Genomic DNA, 21566 nt, shown 5'->3' on the forward strand with positions numbered 1-21566 from the left:
GGAATAGAAAGTAAAGATGTGATGTTTTTACCTCAAAGTCAAGATACTCTTCCCTTTGCTTGTATTCTTCTTGGTCCCTGCTTTTGGTCTTGCGGTCTTGAGGTGTAGAGCGCAGTTCCTGGAGCTCAGCAGAAACAGTCCGAAAACGTGTTTCATGAGATTTGAGCTGCTCCTCCTTGTATCATAATGAAGAACATACAAGAATGTTATTCAGTTTCCTTACCAATACAGGGAAGGGTCTACAGAGGACCTATATATGATAATTAATAAGTCCTAAGATGTGATAATTTTTATAACTTTTTAAACATTTTTTTGCCTTGTAAGAGGATTCCATTAATTTTAAACTATAAAAAAGCAGCTTATTGTACTGCTTACTATTGCAAACTGGTATTTCTTATTATGTTTTATTTAATGTATTACAGCTGGTGTTTTTTAGGAGGCATATTGAATCGCTATACATTTTACATTCCTTCTTTCAATATGTACCTGCCATGTTTATAGAAAGAATGCTGATATGAGATATGAAACACAAACGGTAGTTTACAAATATATCGGGTGAATATGTTTGTAAATCTGATTTTGACTTTGAAAGAGTCAGTGCCTCACCAGCCACAAACCTCACTGCACATCACTGATTTGAGGAATATCTGACCCTTATTTAAAATGTTTCTGAAAATTATGATTAAGATTGGTCAAAGTCAATACATCTAAACATTTGTTGAAAATAGTATTACTGTTTTACAACATAAAACTAATATCCAAACAGCCATTTTTTAAGAACGTTAAAACATTTTTTTATCTTAAACCAGGGATTTTGATTGACCATTCAATCAGCAGATTAAAAAGTTGTGAGATTATTGTTCTAAACCCAAATTACTGTATAAGCACTCACTTAAGTTTTGAGCACATTACATTTCTTTCCAATGTCACATTGCTGTCTCTATTTTCCAAACAAATTTTGTGCATTCATGAAGTAACAGTAAACAACCTAATCTTCTTTTCTACAATGCCACAAGCCTTAAAAGGATTTTGGAGTATGTTCTTTTAATTCATTTTAGCAGTCACACCATGCTATTCATTTTTTATTACCAGTCTACATATAATACATTTCTTTTTCTGAAGTCAGAGAAATCTGTGTTACCTGTGAGAGCTTGGTGTTTGAGCCCGGCAGAAGAGGACGGCTAAACTTCTTTTGGGAGCCGATGGCTGCTGGGAATGGAGGTGCAGAAAACATGGCTGCCACCGTGTTGATGCGAGTAATCCAGGACTGCATTTGCTCTGCGTTCCTAGGGTTAAAAGGCAGGCACAGGTCAAAATAAGAGAATCCTTTTCCTTCAGACGAAGGAAAAAAATGATGTCTCAGTTTTCTTGGCTCAAAGAAACTGCACTTTCTGTTTATTGCACAGCCTGGAAAAGTGGGCAATTAGCAGGCAGTTGTTAGCAGAGGAGTTGGAGTGGAACAGATGGAGCAGAATGAGAGGGAGAGAGTTTTAGTATGTGTATCTGGGACAGACAGAATAGCTGAGAAGGATCCGGTCTCTTGGGAGATACACGTGGAGTCATTCATCTGAGATGAGAACTCTTTGACAAGGCCGTTACCAGCCCTGCATGTAATCAACAACCAGACGCAGCACTGGGTCACCTCAGGTATATGTCCTTGTTTTGACAGCCAGTCAGTGTGTTCTTTCCTGTTTATATAGACTAACTACCCCTGGGGTGTAATAATGAATAATTATTCATTTATTTTCCTTCAGCTTAGTCCCTGATTTATCAGGGGTCACTTAAATAATAATTAATAAGACACAAATCAAAAAGACTAATAAACTTTTGAATTTTTTTTTTGTACAAAGTCAACGAAGGCTGCATTTATTTGATCAAAAATATATATTTTTTTTAAATGCTATGCAAAAAACTATTATTAGCTGCTTAGATTTAGGAAAAGAGATTTAGGTGCATAAATGAAAAAGCCAAAACACAAAAAGCGCAGCTAGCTCTTTGCAACTCTTATGTGGTCGCCCACTAAAGCTAAGCAGGGCTGAATCCGGTCAGTACCTGATGGTAGACCACATGGGAAAAACTAGGTTGGTGCCAGAAGTAGTGAGAGGGTGCGCTCAACCTTTGGTCTGTGTGGGTCCTAACACCCTAGCATATTGATGGGGACTCAGTGAGCACTGATGAGGTGTTAAACTGAGGTCCTGACTCTCTGTGGTTGCTAAAAAATCTCAGGATTCCTTTGAAAAAGAGTAGGGGTCAAACCATGGCATCCTGGCCAAATTTGCCCACTTGCAAGTTTGCCCAATGTGTAAATTGCTTTGAGTGTCCAGAAAATCGCTGCATAAATGTAAGGGATTATTATTATTAAAAGCAAGCCTAAAAGCCAACTTTTTTTTTTTTTTTTTTTTTTTAGTTAAATGAGACTTACGGTGCCTGGAAGAGAAAGACTCTCCAGTCAGCAGTACGCAGGTAAAACACATTTGGTCTCTTGCTATAGTCTGCTGCCCGCATGGCTAGAGAATGATGGATTGATACTGCATTTTTCAAGTCTTCATCTGACAGCTGCTTATCTGGACGATATTCATCCTGCAAAACAGTCAAAGTAGAAGAAAATCATAAATTATTGACATCTGAACTACAATCTATGCATATTATTATTATGTGGCAGCCACAAACAAGTATGATTCACACCGAATGAAAAATTAACACGTGAAATGTACCTTTTGTAGGTAGAGAATCAGTCCTTTTAAGATAGCGTAAAACGTTTTCCACCCTCTTTTACCTCGTGGAGCTAAAAAAAACATTTAGTCAAATATGGATTAGTTCAAGATAAATATTTTTATTAATAACACATTTATTAAAATACACTGATGAAAAAAATATAAAAAAGTATTCTTTTCTTTTGTTTGTTGTTTCTTACTTAAAAGGATGGTTCACCAAAAATTGAAAAGTCATTAATTACCCAATTGTCACAAACCTGTGTGAGCTTTCTTCTTTCATTTAACACATATGAAGATATTTAGAGAATTGTTGGAAACCAGCAACTATTGACTTTCATAATAGAAAAAACAAATACTATGAAAGTCAATGGTTAAACAGTCAAACAAATTTCAGAATATCTCATAAACTCCTAAAGGTTTAGGGTGAATAAATACTGGATAAATTAATTTTTTGGGGTGAACTCTTTAATTGCACTTTGTTTTGTAGTTATTTAAATAATATTATTTAGATTACAGAGATTTAAATGGACAATATAGCGAAAAATATGATACCATTTTATTTTACAATGTATGTTAAACAAAGACATGGGCCGCTATAAGATTTTGATGGTATGATTACCTTGGACAAAATATCACGGTATCACGGTATTGTGATTACTGCTCTAAAATTCTTTGTACATTTCTGGATAAAAAACAACAAATTTGTCTCCTTTGAACACAATAGATTACATTTTTTTGTTTTAAAAACACAGATTTCTATACAATTTAAAACCGCATCTTTGCATATCTTTTTTGCTGAAGATACTGTTGTCCTAAAAACAAAAACAGAAAATGTAAATAACAAATCTTACACATTCCTTAGGAACGGTATTACAGAAAATTTGGCGGTTTTAAAACCTTGACTTTTTCAAACCGTGGTATACCTTGAAAACGGTCATGTCCTACTGTATGCCAAAATGTCCAATTTGCCTAGTTACATATACTTGTTGTTACATGTAATTGTATTTATGGAAAGAACACTTAAAAGTAGGCTATGAAGTATAGTAAGTAGATAACAGTAAATCAACATCAAATTCATTAATCTTGTTCTTTTGAAAAGTAATTCTTATTCTTAATCAAAATATTTTATCCAAAGAATCTAAATGATAAAGGACTGGAACAACTTAAGGGTCAATGGTGACATCAGCTACCCTTCACCACATGATATGCATTTGAGACATGACTTACTTTTCTTCCCATCAGGATCAGCATGGACTTTGCGCACGAGGAAGCCGTTCTTATAGACCTGTGCGCTGGACTGCTGTGCAACACTGATCAGAGAGTTTCCTCCGCTGCTGATCCGCTTCATAGTGTGCGATGCAGAGTCTTTCCTGCCGTCCATCTCAGAGAAAGACTTCCGCAGTTCTTCCTCATCGCTGTACAGCACATAAACAAGAGCAATATTACATACAACAGATTGCATTCTCAACACAAAAGGTAAGATGGAATTTAAATATTAATATTTAAATGCCGCTTTAGTTATTTACTTTAAACACACATACATGCACCACATAACATATTTTTATAAATATAAGATTGTCACACATTGAGAAAACTGCATTTTTGAGAGAAACGCAGATATGTTGTGTCGCTATATAAGTGGCTGTTCACAAACGTTTTACATGTTCATTTGCATGATAAAAGCCTTTTGACAATGTAAAAGTGGAAAGTTTTGGAAACAGGTTGCTAGGTGCATGTTTTTGAAAATGATACTAAAAGAAAGTCATAATAGTTTGAAGCCACTTGAGTGTAAGATCATTTTTATTTTTGGTCAACTATACCTTTAACTGCTTACACCTATTACGAGTAGCTTGTAGCTTGTCAGATGACAGTTTTAAAGTAGCTTCCCCAACACTGCCCTAAACAGATTTATTTGAAGCAAACCTGAAAAATAATGCCTCTATCATTTGGCAACAATCCAAATGTGTATAAATCCCAATAAATGGAATTATAAAGTAAAACTTGTACACTAATGCAACTTCAATACCATTCTGACTTATGTACAGAGCCAGATAGAGTCTGCTGATTTATTGTTATTTATGTGCAGAATTGTGTGAAGAAAAAAATCTGCAGATATGCAGAATGATTTTAAGAATCTTGGAGAGCAAAACTAACAAATAAAATAAATAACTTCTTAACTGTTCTTTAAGTTTTGCAATGAAATTTTAATTTGGTTAACAAAGCCACAGTTGGTTTCCCACATAATGCATCCACTAAAACCAGGAAATATTACTTCACAAATTATATTGTGAATATACTGAATGTGTGCATACACACGCTCACTTGCATTTAAATAAGTAAATAAACAGATTGGATTCTGGGCTAAGCAATCCGCACAAATCTAAACACAAGGTGTTCTGCTGTGTTTTCTGCAGATTTCTGTGGCTACAGATTCCATACACGTCTGCTTATCTGTGTTTCTTAATTTATAAAACAAGTTACCTTTTCAGATAAATCGCCGCACATTTCATTCATTCATTTACTTTTTGGCTTAGTCCCTTTAGTATTCTGGGGTTGCCACAGTGGAATGAACCGCCAACTTACCCAGCATATGTTTTACACAGTGAATGCCTTTCCAGCCGCAACGCACCACTGGGAAATACCTATACACTCTTGCATTCACACTGATACACTATGGCAGGGCTGGATTAACCAAGGAGGGGGGGGGGGGGGGAGCAGATTTTGGAGTGTCTATTTAGGCTATGTGCAAAGGGCGCAGTAGGCAGCAGTGTGAGTGGCATCGTTCGTAAAGCACATGGCAACATGTTGCAACGCGATCGATCATGAACCCAGTTTCGAATCCAGCATCTGATGAACACTTTCTTCTTTTTTTCCCTACTAGATAACAGATTTTGCCTACTCTTCATCACGAGGAAGACAAGTATGAATCATTAATAAGTGTGTATTTTATGGAGGACTCATAGAACTGGATTGGAGAGGTGTTATATCCAAATCATATGCATTATAAGTTTGTAGAAGTTATACATTAAAAATACCCTTCAATATAATTTTTAGTACTGCTTCAGTGAACTTGAACAAGTATATTAAAATTCATAAATTTTCACAAATTTTACTAGTATTTTTTATCAAAGTGTGCTTTAAATGCTTTAAAAATAAGTTAAATCTTTGTAGACATATCGTCGCCTTAGAATTATAAGGTTCTATCTGACATTTTTGTCAAAATTGATCTATTTACATATTCTTATTAAAAGACAACTTATTTAAATTATGGGATGCTTTTTTAAGTATTTTACATTATAAGACTTTAAAAAACGATATATGTGACGATATATGTACTGTATATCGTTTGTTCATGTATTCATTCATTCGTTTTTGTTTTTGTTTTTTGGCTTAATCCCTCACTGTATATCGTTTATTTAAAAAATGCAGGCAATACATTATAGATTAATTTTATTTAAAAATATTATATTAATCTTATTTTTTAGTTCAACTATAGGGTTAGGGCTAGGCAAGGGGCCTACAAGACGTTGTGCCCAGGAGCCTCTTAATGCTTAATCTGGGCCTGCACTACAGCCAATTTAGTTTATTCAATTCACCTATAGCACATGTCGTCGGACTGTGGGGGAAACCGGAGCATTGGAGGAAACCCATGTGAACACAAGGAGAATATACAAACTCCACACAGAAATGCCAATTGACCCAGCCAGGGCTCGAAGCAGTGACCTTTTGAGGTGATTGTGCTACCTACTTCGCCCCTGTGACACCTGCAGCACATTTTGAATGATAAAAAATATGTCTTGCAGTATATTCCAGAAAGTACACACATGTAAGCAGGTAACATAAATGGAGTGCCATATGTTACCTACCTTTGTACTTTGTGAAATATCAATAACAGGCATTTTTATTGTGCATTTACAGTCACTGATAGGAACTGTAACTGCATCTTCGCTGCTGCTTGGCACAGATATTTTTTTTAGTCTCCAGTACATATATCCAGCTGAGTGACAGCTGCGCAGGGAGTGCTGTTAGACACCCCGCAGAGCCCCTGAGGCCTGGACCGCTAAACATGCCTCTCTAACTGCTACGGAGAGCAGCACATCGCCTTTGCCTTCACATGATAATGCTCTCATCTGTTGCTTAGTAACTGCTGGCCTCCACACTGGTAACCAAGAGAGCCAGCTCTGAAGATGGAGCGCCATGGGAGAGCGAGGCAGAAGGAGCAGGCACATAAAAATGATGACTGACGTGCATTGATTCATACACTGAATGATAGCCTTTAGCTGAGAATCACACAATGCTAAATAAATGAAAGTGCAATGAAGAGAAATGGAGGGAGAGCAAAGCAGAGAGTGGAGGGGTAGAGCATGGGGATGCTGGGATGTATAAAGATGAAAGAAGCCCTACTGAATGAAAGAGAATAGAAAAATAACTTGTGTCTTCTCCTTCACACATAAACAAGGATGCTGCAGAACCCCTCTAGTATAGCGAATGTGGTATGCAAGAAGGGCTGTGTTTAAGTCTACGCATTAGCCAGTCAAAGATTTCAACCTGTAATTACGGAGAGGCAACTTGCAGTAACCATGGAAACAAAATCTGTAGAGCCAAAGCCGAAGTAAGGGCTTAGGGCATCAAACAGATCTGGCCAGGTCATAAATACATGGATATACAATCTTAAAAGAGGGTTTTCTTAAACATTAAAGAACCTAATAACATTTAAGAACCTTTTGTGGAACGGTTCTGAAAAGAAACTCTTTTTCTATACTATTTAATGCGCATTTTAATAAGCTGAAGATTTTTCTTGCATTATAAACCACTTCTAGTGCTATGAAAGGGATGTTAAAGATGCTTCATGGAAACATCAATGGTAATTAAAAAAAAAAATTACTAAATTACAAAAAAATTACTAATACTTTCCTTCTTAGACTTTACAGACCTGAAACTTGCCTATAGCACTTATTCATTGTTGCTTTTATAGTTGTGTAAATTGCGTCCTTGTCCCCATTTGTAAGTGGATAAAAGCGTCTGCTAAATGACTAAATGTAAATGTAATGTAAATGTAATAAAAAACTGTCATTGTAGAAGGCATGGTAGATATGTTTTATAGAGCATTAAAAATAATTAATTTCTTAATCATATTTGGAACCAACTAAAAGAAATCACATCTATACAATCTTTTAAAATGTTTGCAGAGTAGAAATCGACACTGGTTATGTTAAGTGAACTGTTGTCAGCAACTCTTTGCTTGTCCTTGCATTCATGCACACTAAATGCTAGAGATGTCCTGAACATGATTGGAAATTGATGCTCGATCATGTGGTTTCAGGCTCGATCAGAAGTTACTTCCTGATCACGACTTGAATATATTCGTTGAATATATATTATTTTATAACACATCTACAGTTATGCGTTGGCAGAGTTAGACCTCTTTCTTGACTTCCCACAGAAACAGCAACACGTGCGGCATGACATCACTTTGTTGCAGAGACACTATTGGTTAAATGCCGGCAAAGTAGAACATAAAAGCAGCTTTAAGCAGAAAGCAGAAAGTATGTCTGTGGTTTGAAGGTATTGTAAAGTTGATGATGACAACATTGTCATAGCAAACTGTGAGGTATGTAAACTTGGGATTGCCAGCTGGGTATTTTAAGTTGAGGTGCTATTTGTTTTTATATTATATTATATTATATTATATTATATTATATTCTATTATTTTATATTATATTATATTATATTATATTATATTATTTTTACTGTTGCACTAAAGTCCAAAAGTGAAGAATTGATGTTATCTATTACTTGATTGTTCAAGCTCCCTCACAGAAGTGCTCTGTTTGTTAACCGAGTTGTTGAATGTTAAACTAAGGTGAATTGAAAAAAAAAAAATAAGGATCATTCTGGATCTGTTTCTTCACTCTTCTAAATTCTTTTTAATGCGTTATAGAAGTATTGTATCGGGTATCAGTAGATGCTCAAAATCAACTCGAGGGCAAAAAAACCTAATTGGGACACCTCTACTAAATGCACAAGAGATTGAATGTGATTTACTTCTTTAATATACTCTCTAGGGCTGTACAATATATCGTTTTAGTATTGATATCGCAAGATCTGCAATGTTGAGTTGTGATTATAATAAGCAGGACCACATTCAGAACATGATTTGTGGAGTCATCACCAATTTGAACCTCAATAGAGTAAATATTTATTATTTGGATGTGTTTAAAAGAAGCTGTGACTGAGATATCAAGAGAATTTAAACCAAGAAATTCTATTTAACAAAGACTAAATTGTATTTAAATATTAATACAATGAAGACAATACAATGTTATTTGATTAATGTTCAATTTATGTTCTTAGACTCCGCAGAGAACATAACAAATAATATTTTTTATGTTTGTACTGCAGTATTCATCTATGCTTACAAATTGTTTATTATGTTTTATGCAGATGTATGATTTCTTTACAAGTAGAGTTATTTAGGTCTTCTATTATATATTCATATCGCAATGCATTTAGCAGAAAAACAAAATATCGCAATGTCCGTTTTTTTCAATATCGTGCAGCCTTAATACTCACAACAAAGTTCTTTTTGTTTTTAAAAAATGTATTTAATTATAAGAAACATTCAGACACTTCTGAGAGCAAAGTTTTGATGAATATGTAAATGTTCTGCGCTCTTTCTTCTCAATTAAAGAATCAATAAACTTTGTTTATTAAATTGTAAAATGTGTGTTGAGAAAACAGCAGTTATGAAAGCATCTTATGATAGCGATGAAGAAAAGTTTGCACAATCAATTCATCATGTATTTTTATAGCCTGGTTCAATTTAAGGAGATTCAAAAATTATTTAGTTTGCTTTATTGGCACAGTATTTCAAGCACATCTCTAATAAACAGCTTATATCAGTGAAGGAAATTAAAATAAACAATACCCAGATTATGGAACCTAATGCTTTTCGTTTTTATATAACCTATTAATTTTTATAACCTAAAAAGTTTTTCAAAAAGCAGTTAAAGGACTCTACACTGGGCTTACACCACTTGTAAATCAATAACATTTGTAGAGGAATTGAATTATTTTCAAATCTTTTAAATGAATGACACTGAATGAGGATGCTGCTCTCATTTTTGATATTTTGAAAAAAGGGAGCCACTAAGGAAAACATTACACTTACATTGTCCACTGCAGTTTTTCATTTTTGATGGAGTTGTAGAGAGCCTGTTAAAAGAGAAAAACAACTGTGTTAAATCACACAATGCCAACAACAGTTTTGCCACGTGCATGTATAAACATGCATGCATGCTCGCAAACATCCAACTGATGCATCTAAAAATAGCAACTGAAAGTGAACCATGGACCACTTTATTTGAATGTAGCATTTTGTGTCAAACGTCATGGAAAAATTAATCAACCATCATTTGAAGCAAGTAGGAAAACAGTTCTTAAAATTTCCATGATACTAGTTACCTTTGCCTTTTTCTTCCGGGTTTGTGGGTGATTTTGGCCATCCTGAACTTTCCCAAGCAGATCAGGAAAAGCCAGCGGTTTTAAGGAACGTGAACGAGGCGCTTTGGTGTAACGAAATGGGTCCATCACACTGAAGTCCCGTCCACATCGCACTGAGCACAGTGAGCGAGAGCGAATGCGGCCAGTTGAGTGAATACTGTTTACCCCAATCATGACTTAAGTAGATTCAAGATCCGCAGATGAGAAAAAAACCAAAAAGAAAGCTTTGGAATCAAATACTGTTTACTTAAACTTCACTTTCTTCCACAAGTAGAATCCAGAACGATGACCGAGAAAAAAAAATGGCACAGTTCGTCAAATGACACAGTGGCAAACTCAAAGTCTTTGGCAGTGGCAAAGCTCTTTGGGAGATCCTTAAGGGTGTCACATGGGCATCAGGCCTTCCATAGTGACTCCAACTCATGCATAATGGATCCGTTCCTATTCATTATGCATGTAAAAACATCGACGGGCCACTGCAAATCTACCAACGCCATTTTGCATCAAACTTTCTGCTTCAACTGAAGGACCAAAGACGTTCAGGCAAGAGGATCTACAACCAACAAGCAGTAGTTTCCTGGTATGCATCCTTGAGTTGATCACACACCTACACACGTTCACCAACGCACACTACTGACGCGCTCACAGGTGTCATGCAGATGGCTTAAGGAGACCAAGATGCTGGAAGGAGATAATTGGAGAGAGGAGGACAGACGGAGGAACGCGCACATCGTTGAAGCAAATGCACGAGATAAACACACACACAGGCTCATGCGGGGAACAGACTGAGAGGGTCTGGCTTCCACCCACTCTCAAACTGGCATCCCAAAAGTGTGACGTCACCTTACGTCCCCCCTCTGGGACGGAAAAATAGACATCAGATGTGTGAGAGATGGAAGAAGCAGGAGATCAGCTAAGAAACGAGACAATCCTGTTGCTTCTCTATTCCGCGTCAGATGTATTGGAAGTTGTCTTTCATCCCGTTCTTCGCCTTTCTTAACGGCTGTCAGTCAATTTGCAGATTTTCCACACCTGATTTTTTCCCCCCTTCCACAAAGCCCAGCTTTGATGCACGGCTGTTGCAACAATAGAGGTTTAAGCATCCGAGTTCTGAGCTCTGTTTCTTTCTTCTTCTTCTTTTTCTGCTCTGTCTTTCTCCTCCTCCGTGATGCAGATAAAAATGGGCTGCTGTGCAGTGAGAATGAGATCTTGTGAGGGAGGAGTAGTGCTCACCCTCCCATTTCTCTCTTGCATTCACAATCTCGCCCGATCTCCTTCACAGTCTCTCTCTCTCGCGCGCTCTGATATTCAATTGATGTACTCGCCTCCCAGCATGACTGACAAATCACGCAACTTGAATGTTGGATGAGCCCACCCTCCTGTGAATGTCAATCAGCTGTCAGGACCCTCGAATGTGCATATCTTTACATGCTTTACAAGCTATTGCCATACTCTGGTCTCCCTTTCAGGGCACAAAAAGTCTGTTGTATGTTATAAGAACTAATATGTCAATTTTTTCATACAGCTTGTTCAAACTACCTAATATAGAGTTGAACCAACACAATTCTTAAGGGTTTTTTTTGGGACAACTTGGTTTTATGTTCAATTACTTAAATTTATACAAATGATTAAGTTAACTTAAGGAATTGTGTGGAACTGTGTATTTTTTACAGTGTACACACAATTAAAAAAATATTTTTTTTTTTTTGCTTTTATTCAAACTACTTTAAAATGTTTGTTTGTTTGTTTACACTTTATTGTTCCCAATGGGGAGACAGAGCAGCAGCGTTTTAGAATGAAAACGGCCTCTCCAGCATTTCCAAAATGCTCCGTTTTCAGGGCTCGAAAACTCCGGCGTAGTGTGGACGGATGCTGTAACCGTGGCAAGACTTATTCGTTTTGAAACTAAAACGTATTAGTGTAAACGAGGCCTTAACCTCTAGGCCCACATTTGCATGCACTAGGGATGTAACAATATTGTAAATACCGTCATACCGCATTAGTAATTTTTTTCAATATTACCGTAGGCGCATGACTCAATAAAACTTTATTTCTGAGAAAAGTTTGCTTAGGCGAATGAAGCGAACGGTAGGTAGCGGGAACTACAATTTCCATCAGCCTAGGCGTGGCCATCATCCTTTGCGATCTGTTGTCACTACAGATCCAGTAATGCGGAAGTGGAGTGTGTTGCTAGTAGCAGGGAAGAATAAGAGCTGGAAATGATCGAACCTAAAGCGGGTTTTAAATTGGATGTGTGGAAGCATTTCGGTTTCTTTTTAAAAAGATACGAAAAAGGAGAAAAGGTGACAGACAAAGAAAAAAACAGTATGCAGGCACTGCCAGACTGTGGTGAAATATAAGTCGGGGAATACGACTAAAAACAGTCATGGGGACTGCAGAACACAGCACACTTGTTAGATTGATGCAGACATTGACTTGTACCATAAAGAGACCTCTATCTCACTCATGGCTTGTCCTCTCAAGTGGTGGAAAGACAATGCACAACGTTACCCACTGCTGTCAACCTTGGCTTAATCATATCTCTCTGTCCCAGAAACCTCAGTCCCAAACGAGAGGGTTTTTTTTTCTGTTGCAGGGGACATGCCCAGATACCAGATTATAGTTATATGATAATTTTCAGTGATTAAATGTTGAATGTGATGAGTTTTCAACAATACTAAATTGAAAATGTATTTCTTTTTATGTGGTTTAATAGTTTTTTGTTATTAAAATTGAAAAATTGAAGTTCCTGTTTCGAAACTTACAGATAGATGGCTAATTTGTATGTCATAACACGTATGTAAATAAACACTTTTGGCACTTTTTTCTAGTCTTTTCATTAGTTTTGTTTTTCCTGTAAATTATTCAATAAATACCATATCATGCCATTCATACCGAGGTATTATCGTACCATGAAATTCTGATACCGTTACATCCCTAGCATGCACTGAACAAAAACAGACATCAAAAACACAAATCAATCAAAACGTTCAATCATCAACACAAATATTACATATTTAAAAGTCTGATGTAGAGAAAAAAAGATTTCTTAAATTGGTTGAATCTGCACACAGGCAGCCTGTATCATAGATGAGCAAGCAATAACTTATACTCACAAAATAAAGTATGTGAGGGGTCAGCTAATATTTTAATAGCTTTGTCCTGAATTGAGCTAAATCAACACAATTATGGAGTTTTCTGGGGGAAATGATTGTTTTATGTTCAATCCACTTAAATTTGTAAAAAAAAAAACAATTAAACTCTAACTTAATTAATTTGTGTTGGGACAACATGAAGGAGTTGTGTGGAACCCAACCTTTTTACAGGGTACACTGAAAAAAAAAGATTTCTGCAAAATTGCTGCAAACAATTTATATGTGCTGAATTTAAACAAACAAAATTAGTAATTTGTTTAAATTCAGCCCAAATAAATTGTTTACAACCACCTTACCTAAAATGTTTTAGTAAATCCAAAGAATCATCTTTGAATATTTTTGTGCAGTTATTTATGATAACATTCAAAAATTATTAAATTATCTGGTATTGCAGTTAAGAGAAACATCAAAAAAAAAGAAAGAAAAAAAAGAAAAATTGTCATTGGATCAAAAACCAAAAAAAAAAGGTCAATAAAAAAATTGGAATATTTAGTTAAATGTAGCAGTAATTTGATTAATAAGTTTAACACAACCACTGAAAATTGTTTACTTATGAAACATTTTTGAGTCATAAAATGTTAGTCGAATGACAGAAGATCAAGAATAGCTAAAATATAAAATTTTGTTGTAAACATAATTAAATAGTATTTTAGTAGATATTAATATAAATTTAAATAGATTTAGCATTAGGCAAATAGGTTTTATTTACAATTCCAATTCCAGAAAAGCATTTTTATAAAATTGTTTAACAGCAAGTAACTAAGTATTTTCTTGTCAAATGTGCTTCATTAAGTTTATAAATCGCTAGTTAGTGCGCAGATATTTTACAGAACAAATTACACTTAAAGATGAGAATTGAAACCAAAAGACTAAACTATTTGGTTGCAAAATATAGTCTTATTATATATTATTTTTTATTTAAAGCTTTAAAAAATTGTTTCATTATAAAACACACTCCGATAAAAATAATATTTAATTTAAAAAATAATTAGAAAGTTAGCTATGGTAGTAGACGAAAGAAATCAAAAAGAAAGCCACTTATTTACAGTGACTGCAAGCTTAAGCTGATAATCTTTATCTAATGCCAAACGAGTTGCAAAATATAATTGGAAGATTCACACATTTGGTGCAGCCAGTGAACAGTGAACTTGATGTTATCAATAAGAATTACTCAGAAGCGAGTCACTGGGTAATGTTAACGCAGTGGAAAGATAGTAAAATGGTTTGGTTGGTAGGGTTTGTTTTGGCACCGTGTTCACTGCTGCAGTCTGTTCTCTCTCTCTGTCTGCCACAGACAGCTCTGGGACACTGGCATCCCATGGTCTGTGTCTAACTTTATTCAAACATGACCTGCTTTTATTTGGCCACTGTCACAAGGCAGTTAGCCCAGTGAGCTGAGCACAGATAGCCTTTATCTGCTCATGTCAGAGCACAAGACGAACTCCATCTGTTTATCAGAGCAGACAGAGATGCCAGTATTTGAGATTGCACAAGCATCTGGAGTATTTCACTCCAAAGCTTGAGTCAGGCGAGACTGGATACATCTTTGACAAGCTAAACACACCTTGGCAATGGAATATGTGGAATACAAAATAAATGGTGCCTGAAGGAGTTTAATAAAAATGCTTTAAAAACAAAGCTATGCTACAGGTGGTTCACTGGTAATTACTTAAAGGAATGAAAGAACAAAAAAGAAAAAGACCTTATCATTTACTCTTTCTTGTGTGTTTTTAAACCTTTATGAGTTTCTTTCTTCTGTTGAACACAAAATGAGTTATTTTTTAAGAATGATGGTTGCTGGATGGTTGCTCCATCAACTTTCATGGTACAATAAAATACTATAGAACTTAATGGCTCCCAGTTATCAGCACGTTTCAAAACATCTTGTTTTGTAAACTCAAAGATTTTGAACAAGTTAATAGTGAGTTAATTATGGCAGAATTTTCATTTTTGGGTGAACTATCCCTTTAAATACTTAAATAAGGCAATTAATCTAAATAATCACTTTCCACTTTTTGTGCAGTAAAAGTGTGACTTGGATATTGAAGTTTATACATTGAACCGTTGAAGTGTGAAATTTTGTATGATATATATATATATATATATATATATATATATATATATATATATATATATATATATATATATATATATATATATATGGACGTGTCTTAGGTCCCAAAATGATCAGTACAGTCACGCTCATATACTAATATACATGTTAAGTTAATAGTTATGTCACATTTAAACGTTTATATTGTATATGTTGCAAAACAATCTATTTCATATAATTGTGTTTTAGCCCCTTTTATCTCAATGTTATATTCATTAAAGAATCCTGAAATAAATGTTTCATAGTTTATAGCACAGCTGTTTTTAACATTGATTATAATTATTATAATTTATTTGGAGTGATTGTAAAAATATAAAAGATAAGATATAATAGATTGAACAAAGATTAAAAGACTGAATTAATGAAATAATATAGTTTTATTCTCAGGATTAAACTTCATTTTATAATATAAATAGAAAACTGGCATACTATTTATTTTGAACTGCCATACATTTTCTGTTTTATCAGTATTTTTGAGCAAACAAATGTCCACTTTTTAAAGAAAGAAAGAAATTTACAGATTTACTCATTATTTACAATAGAGGAATCTTAATAGTCTCGACATATTAAGTGTATGAATAAACAATGAACAACTACACAATGAAAATATCTTAACCAATATGTTGTAATTACATATGAGTCAAAAATTTCAATTTCATTTTTTTATTTTAAAAGAAGCACAACAGTCAGTCAGTCAATTGATCAATCAATCATCAAAACAGCATCTCTCCCAGTTCTGACTTTTAAACTTATATGGGGACCAGTGGGAGGAACTTAAAACAGATTGCGATAAAGCATATGCACATACTCATTAATCTGCACCTGGGAGATCATAAATTATCTTATGCTGTTTGCACAATTGAGTAAAAAAGAAACATCATTTGCAAATTGACAATAGGGAACAAAAGGGGTAAAGAAGGACATGAGAGAGATAGAGCATGAGCAATTTGTAACGCATTTTTGATAATACCATGACAAAACCCTCATTTCAATAAAAAGCCTTGCGGCATCCAAATTCCCATCTGTCCTCCCTGCCACCCCTGCTGCTGCTGGCATCAAGACAGGCTTCACACAGGTTTGTCACCGCCGTTAACTGTCATGAACCACACAGGCACTGAGAGTCTAACCTGTTGGCTTACAGACGTCTCTCTCAGCTGCCATCTCTATCTGTGCTATATTTAACCCTAAAACCTGTTGTAATATCAGGCAGACAGAGAGGAAAAAGAGGGTCAAGAGAAAAACGTTATGGGAAGTAATAAAAGCAGTGTCTAAATTAATAATCATTATTATTCTATTCAAAAATAATTATAATTAAAATCCCCTAAAAGTTCTGCAAATATCAAACTGCAGGACGATTGGGGTTGTCTCTTTAACTGCCTGAAATGAGTCAATTGCATTTGCATTGATTTGTTTCGCAGATGATTTTATCCAAAGCAACTTACAAATAAAGGAATAAAAGGAACATCAAATTATCAGAGAGCAGCTGTATATAAATGCTATGACAAGTCAAGGTTAGTTTAGAATTTTCTTTCTTTCAAAATCTGCTCTGGTCAACCTGGCGACAATGCTGTCTGCCTTCTCAAAAAAATTTGCTACATTGATCTTGTATTTAAAGGAGCCTTTGCAGCATATCAGCAAATCGGTTACATTCCCACATAAAACATGCTTTCTAGTGCGAAAATGTGGCATACCTGTTATCAAATTGATTTAAGTATGCAAGGTACAGTTGAAGTCATAATTATTAGTATTAGTATGTATAGCTGTTGTTGTAGTTGGCATGAGATTCACACTTTTTTTTAATTAGCAATATCACACAAGTATCAGTGCGATGAGGTTGTATATTGCCACTGGTGGGAGGCCTGTATTGGCATAAGTCCACAGGCCGAGTGCCTTAGTGTCCCACCAGTGATGATACTGTATAAAGCTATATTGCACGGCTACTCATGTGATATTGCGTTTATACAACAGTTTGTCAGCATAATCGTGTATATAAAAATGAAATCAAACATAGAGTCTCAAAAATGATTGATTCTCTAGCATTAACAAAAATTATGACAAAACTTTGATCACATTTTAAGATTATAAGGCTGAACGGCATGAAATGTCATCAGTCTAGAGACATTTCCAAGTATTTCTGTTACAATTGGAATATCACAATAATTAACCCCTAAAAAGCCAAAGCAAAGCAAACACTACCAGAGTACTGTTGTGTTTGTGATAAGGAAGAATGTTAAACACATGCAGGCATTTCTCCTTTCTTTATGTTACTGAACTAATCTGCAGTAATGAAAACCGTATACTCATTTGAAACAAACACATGGCCAACCAAGTCCACTATAACTCAGGGTTATACAAAGAGTGGCCATTGCTGATATGAGTTCCATCTCACACTCAATATTCTACAATTATATTGTATAAATACAACACTACAACATACAAAATGGAGAGATCGACTTAGAATGGCACCTACCAAATTTATAATAATTCAATCAGCTGTAGTTTGTAGTTTTATGCTGAGTTTTCTCCTCTAAGGGCTTATTATGTGGTCTCTGTCACCATTTTGTGGATGAACAACATCAACCTTCATTGCTCTGCTCAGCATGACAGGTTGATGGATGTCGTGGCACTGTATCCAAATTATAAATATTTAAAATAGACACCATCCTTATTAATAATCTGCATTGTTACAATCCAAACAACTACATTCTTGCCTTTAAAAGCCTCAAAAGTACATCATGTTGTCAAACAGCTGCAATATTTGTCAAACTGCAGTAAGTTTATTAATTTGCTTGCCGCTCATGTGGGCGAAGTAATAAACAAGAGTGAAGAGGCTGTATGAGTTCTGATATGGCAAAATATTACACAGCTATCAGCCAATCAGAGTGTCACCTACAGGTGGTTCGTTAAGCCCTCTCACCTGTGTAGAGCACACAAAGGATTTCTTTCAGAGAAGCATGGGGTTCATATAAGAAGGTGTCTGGTCCATATTGAGATTTAAAAAAGGATGCATTGCCTACATTTGCTATGTCAAGCCCACTCACCTACATTAAATACTTTCAATTACAAAATATTTGATTAGGAAGTGTCTGGTGCATATGGAAAGGAGAAAGTGTGTCATTCAATAATTCCAGTGTCCCTGTATTGATCTTCAATAGGTGCTTGAGAATAAAGTCAGCTTTAAGCATCAAACACATAGAATAAGAATCTGACCCAATTACTGACAGCATCATTACTGTTCATAACACTGTACAGTATGCAGAAGTGCTGATATATGGTAATGAATATATCATGTGTTACAGATACTGTAAGTGGTAGTCCAGTCACAACAGACCAAGCCATCTGACCAATCAAAGCAGAGTAGACTCTCAGAAACAGGGTTTTAAAGATTGAATACTAACTAGACATGACTGTCTGGTTCACACTATACTACTGATAGACTGACACTACTTGTGTCATACTGTATGTTTTTGATCAACTAAAAGGGATACTACACTTAAAAAGATTAATTCTAACATCATTTGCTCATCTTTCACGTTTTACACCTGTTGAATACAAAGGAAGATACACTGAAGTTGAGAAAGACAGCTATTGACTTTCATGGTATTTTTTCCAACTACAGATGTCAATAGCTGCTTTTTTCAACATTCTTCAAAATATCACCTTTTGTGTTCAACAGAAAAAAAGAAATTCATAAAAGTTTTGAATTACTTGAGTGTAAGTAAATAATGAGTAAATGTTTAATTTTGGGTGAACTATCCATTTAATGAAATTTTTATTGAATCACTACCAGAAACGCACTAAATTACTACAAGACCTTAACCCCTGGTTGGACTGGTTTTATTATGAATAGTGCATGTTATTGGGCAGTTAAAAAGCCAGACATTTTTTTTTAAATAATGAGAGATTCGATAGAAAGAAAAAACTCATATACACCGTTTGCATATGCCATGTGGGTGAGTCTATCATGGGCTAATATTTATTTTTGAATGAACTCACCCTTTAATAAAGAAAAGCAGAAATCATTCACTTAATATACCTAGAAGGATAATCTGCCTGAGCTTTGTAAGACAACTAACCATCTTTGTCAACAACTGCGTGGCCTTCACACCCTCACATAGTGGTAGGAGGAGAGAAAGAAGACAAGAATTAAAAAGACAAAGAAGGATGTCATTCGTCAGCCAAAGGCTCAGATTAGGAGGATAATATAAATATGAAAATAACCTCCACAGACAGGGCTAAGTACAGTTCAGCAAAGTGAATTTTTGCAGATTATAGGGTGAAACAAAGAGCATGATGGCAGCTAGTTTAATGACTAGATAGAGTGCAGAAAAAACGGAGGTGGGAGGTGATGAAATAGAGCGAGGCACAGAGTGAGAGGGTGGAGGAGAGAACGAGGGATGAGAGAAAGAGAAATGGCCAGAGGAGAGAGAGGGAGTGGGAGGACCAAATGCTTGAAAAGCTGCCTGTGATTTTAAAGCACATATGAGTGGTTCAGGTGCGGTCATCGTGCGGTTATTATTCTTGTGCAGCCTGCCCTGTGATTCGAGAGAAGGACTAAAATAGACAAACCCTGAGCACCAGCATATCAGAGCACAGGAAGTTCAATGACATCAGCAGTGACAGTCACAGCACTTCAACATCAACACTGAAGTGACAATAAATCAATATATTCAGACAAGGCTTTCAATGAGTGCAACGGAAGTTAATTTTTGCAGGGATAATGCTTCTATCAGATCTTCAAAGTAAAGAAGGGCTGTGGATTTCTCCAGAAATATTTATAAGAAAAGTAACCTTTATATGAATATATGGCTATTTATATAAGACTACAGAAATATTTACATGCACGAGAATTTTCTGATATTAAACTTTAATTCAGATTTTCTGTTTCAGCTAGATTCTGTTTATGGATGTCAATAAATTAACATTTTAATCATGATTAATCATGTCCTATTACAGTGTGATTAATTGCACTGAAAGCTTACAGGGCGAGGCAGTGGCGCAGCAGGTAGTGCTGTCGCCTCACAGCAAAAAGGTCGCTGGGTCACTGGTTTGAACCTCAGCTCAGTTTGCATTTCTGTGTGGAGTTTGCATGTTCTCCCTGCCCTTGCGTGGGTTTCCTCTGGGTGCTCCGGTTTCCCCCACAGTTCAAAGACATGCGGTACAGGTGAATTGGGTAGGCTAAAATGTCCGTAGTGTATGAGTGTGTGTGTGTGGATGTTTCCCAGAGATGGGTTGCAGCTGGAAGGGCATCCGCTGCATAAAAACCTGCTGGATAAGTTGGCGGTTCATTCCGCTGTGGCGACCCCAGATTAATAAAGGGACTAAGCTGACAAGAAAATGAATGAATGAATGAATGAATGAATGAAAGCTTACTATTATTTACTGTTACTTATTATTTATACGCAATTATTATTATATATACAAGTATGATTCTAAGACAACTGTATCTTCTGCAAATGCTTTTTTCAAGGTAAATTAAGGCATCTTTCCAAAAAATACTTGAAAATATATTAATTACGTCACTGACAATTTTGCATGCTCAATTTCATTCATTCATGCATTTATTTTCTTTTTGGCTTAGTCCCTTAATTAAACCATGGTCGCCACAGCGGAATGGGCTGCCAACTTATCTAACATATGTTTTACGCAGCGGATGCCCTTCCAGCCGCAACCTAACACCCACACTCATACACTACAGCGAATTAGAATTGACTGACAAGTGCCAGGTTTCTATAATAACATGGATACACATGTCCACAAAACATGTCTATAGAGCAAAGAAACTGAGATTGTTGACTGTTTCAAATATCTGTGAGTTTTCTAAGTCTAAAGTTTTTTAAATCAGAAAATGTTTGTAATAAAGACAGTAAAATCACTATCTAATTATTAACCTCTATATTCACCACTGCTGCATGGTGTCAGTAAGCATGCATAAATGTGTGTGTGTACTGCAAACGGCATTTGTGTGTGACTCATTGTTTCAGAAAGGCTTGAAATAACTTCACCACAAATATATAGACTAAACTGACTTGGTATTTTTGACTAATAAGCTGTATTTCAGCTTCATCTAAAACGTTTTGA

The 21566-nt window shown here is 35.5% G+C and overlaps 1 protein-coding gene and 1 long non-coding RNA gene across 13 annotated transcripts in view; one reads left to right on the forward strand and one right to left on the reverse strand.

Moving 5' to 3' along the window:
* Window positions 1-21566, reverse strand: part of psda (pleckstrin and Sec7 domain containing a) — an 80370-nt gene that overhangs the window by 3283 nt on the left and 55521 nt on the right. For all 12 annotated transcript variants that reach the window (XM_073920790.1, XM_009307379.5, XM_073920795.1 and 9 more), the window contains 6 exons: window positions 9886-9929; window positions 3942-4129; window positions 2715-2785; window positions 2423-2580; window positions 1142-1286; window positions 32-175 (listed from right to left, as the gene is read on the reverse strand). In XM_073920790.1, coding sequence (XP_073776891.1) covers window positions 32-175; window positions 1142-1286; window positions 2423-2580; window positions 2715-2785; window positions 3942-4129; window positions 9886-9929 — 750 coding nt within the window. The remainder of the gene's footprint in view (window positions 1-31; window positions 176-1141; window positions 1287-2422; window positions 2581-2714; window positions 2786-3941; window positions 4130-9885; window positions 9930-21566) is intronic.
* Window positions 2408-5818, forward strand: LOC141377178 (uncharacterized). The gene is made up of 3 exons (XR_012389296.1): window positions 2408-2463; window positions 3957-4190; window positions 5596-5818. It is a non-coding gene; the product is annotated as an uncharacterized lncRNA (long non-coding RNA).

The sequence above is a fragment of the Danio rerio genome, chromosome 13, assembly GCF_049306965.1.
Source record: "Danio rerio strain Tuebingen ecotype United States chromosome 13, GRCz12tu, whole genome shotgun sequence".
Taxonomy (NCBI): Eukaryota; Metazoa; Chordata; class Actinopteri; order Cypriniformes; family Danionidae; genus Danio; species Danio rerio.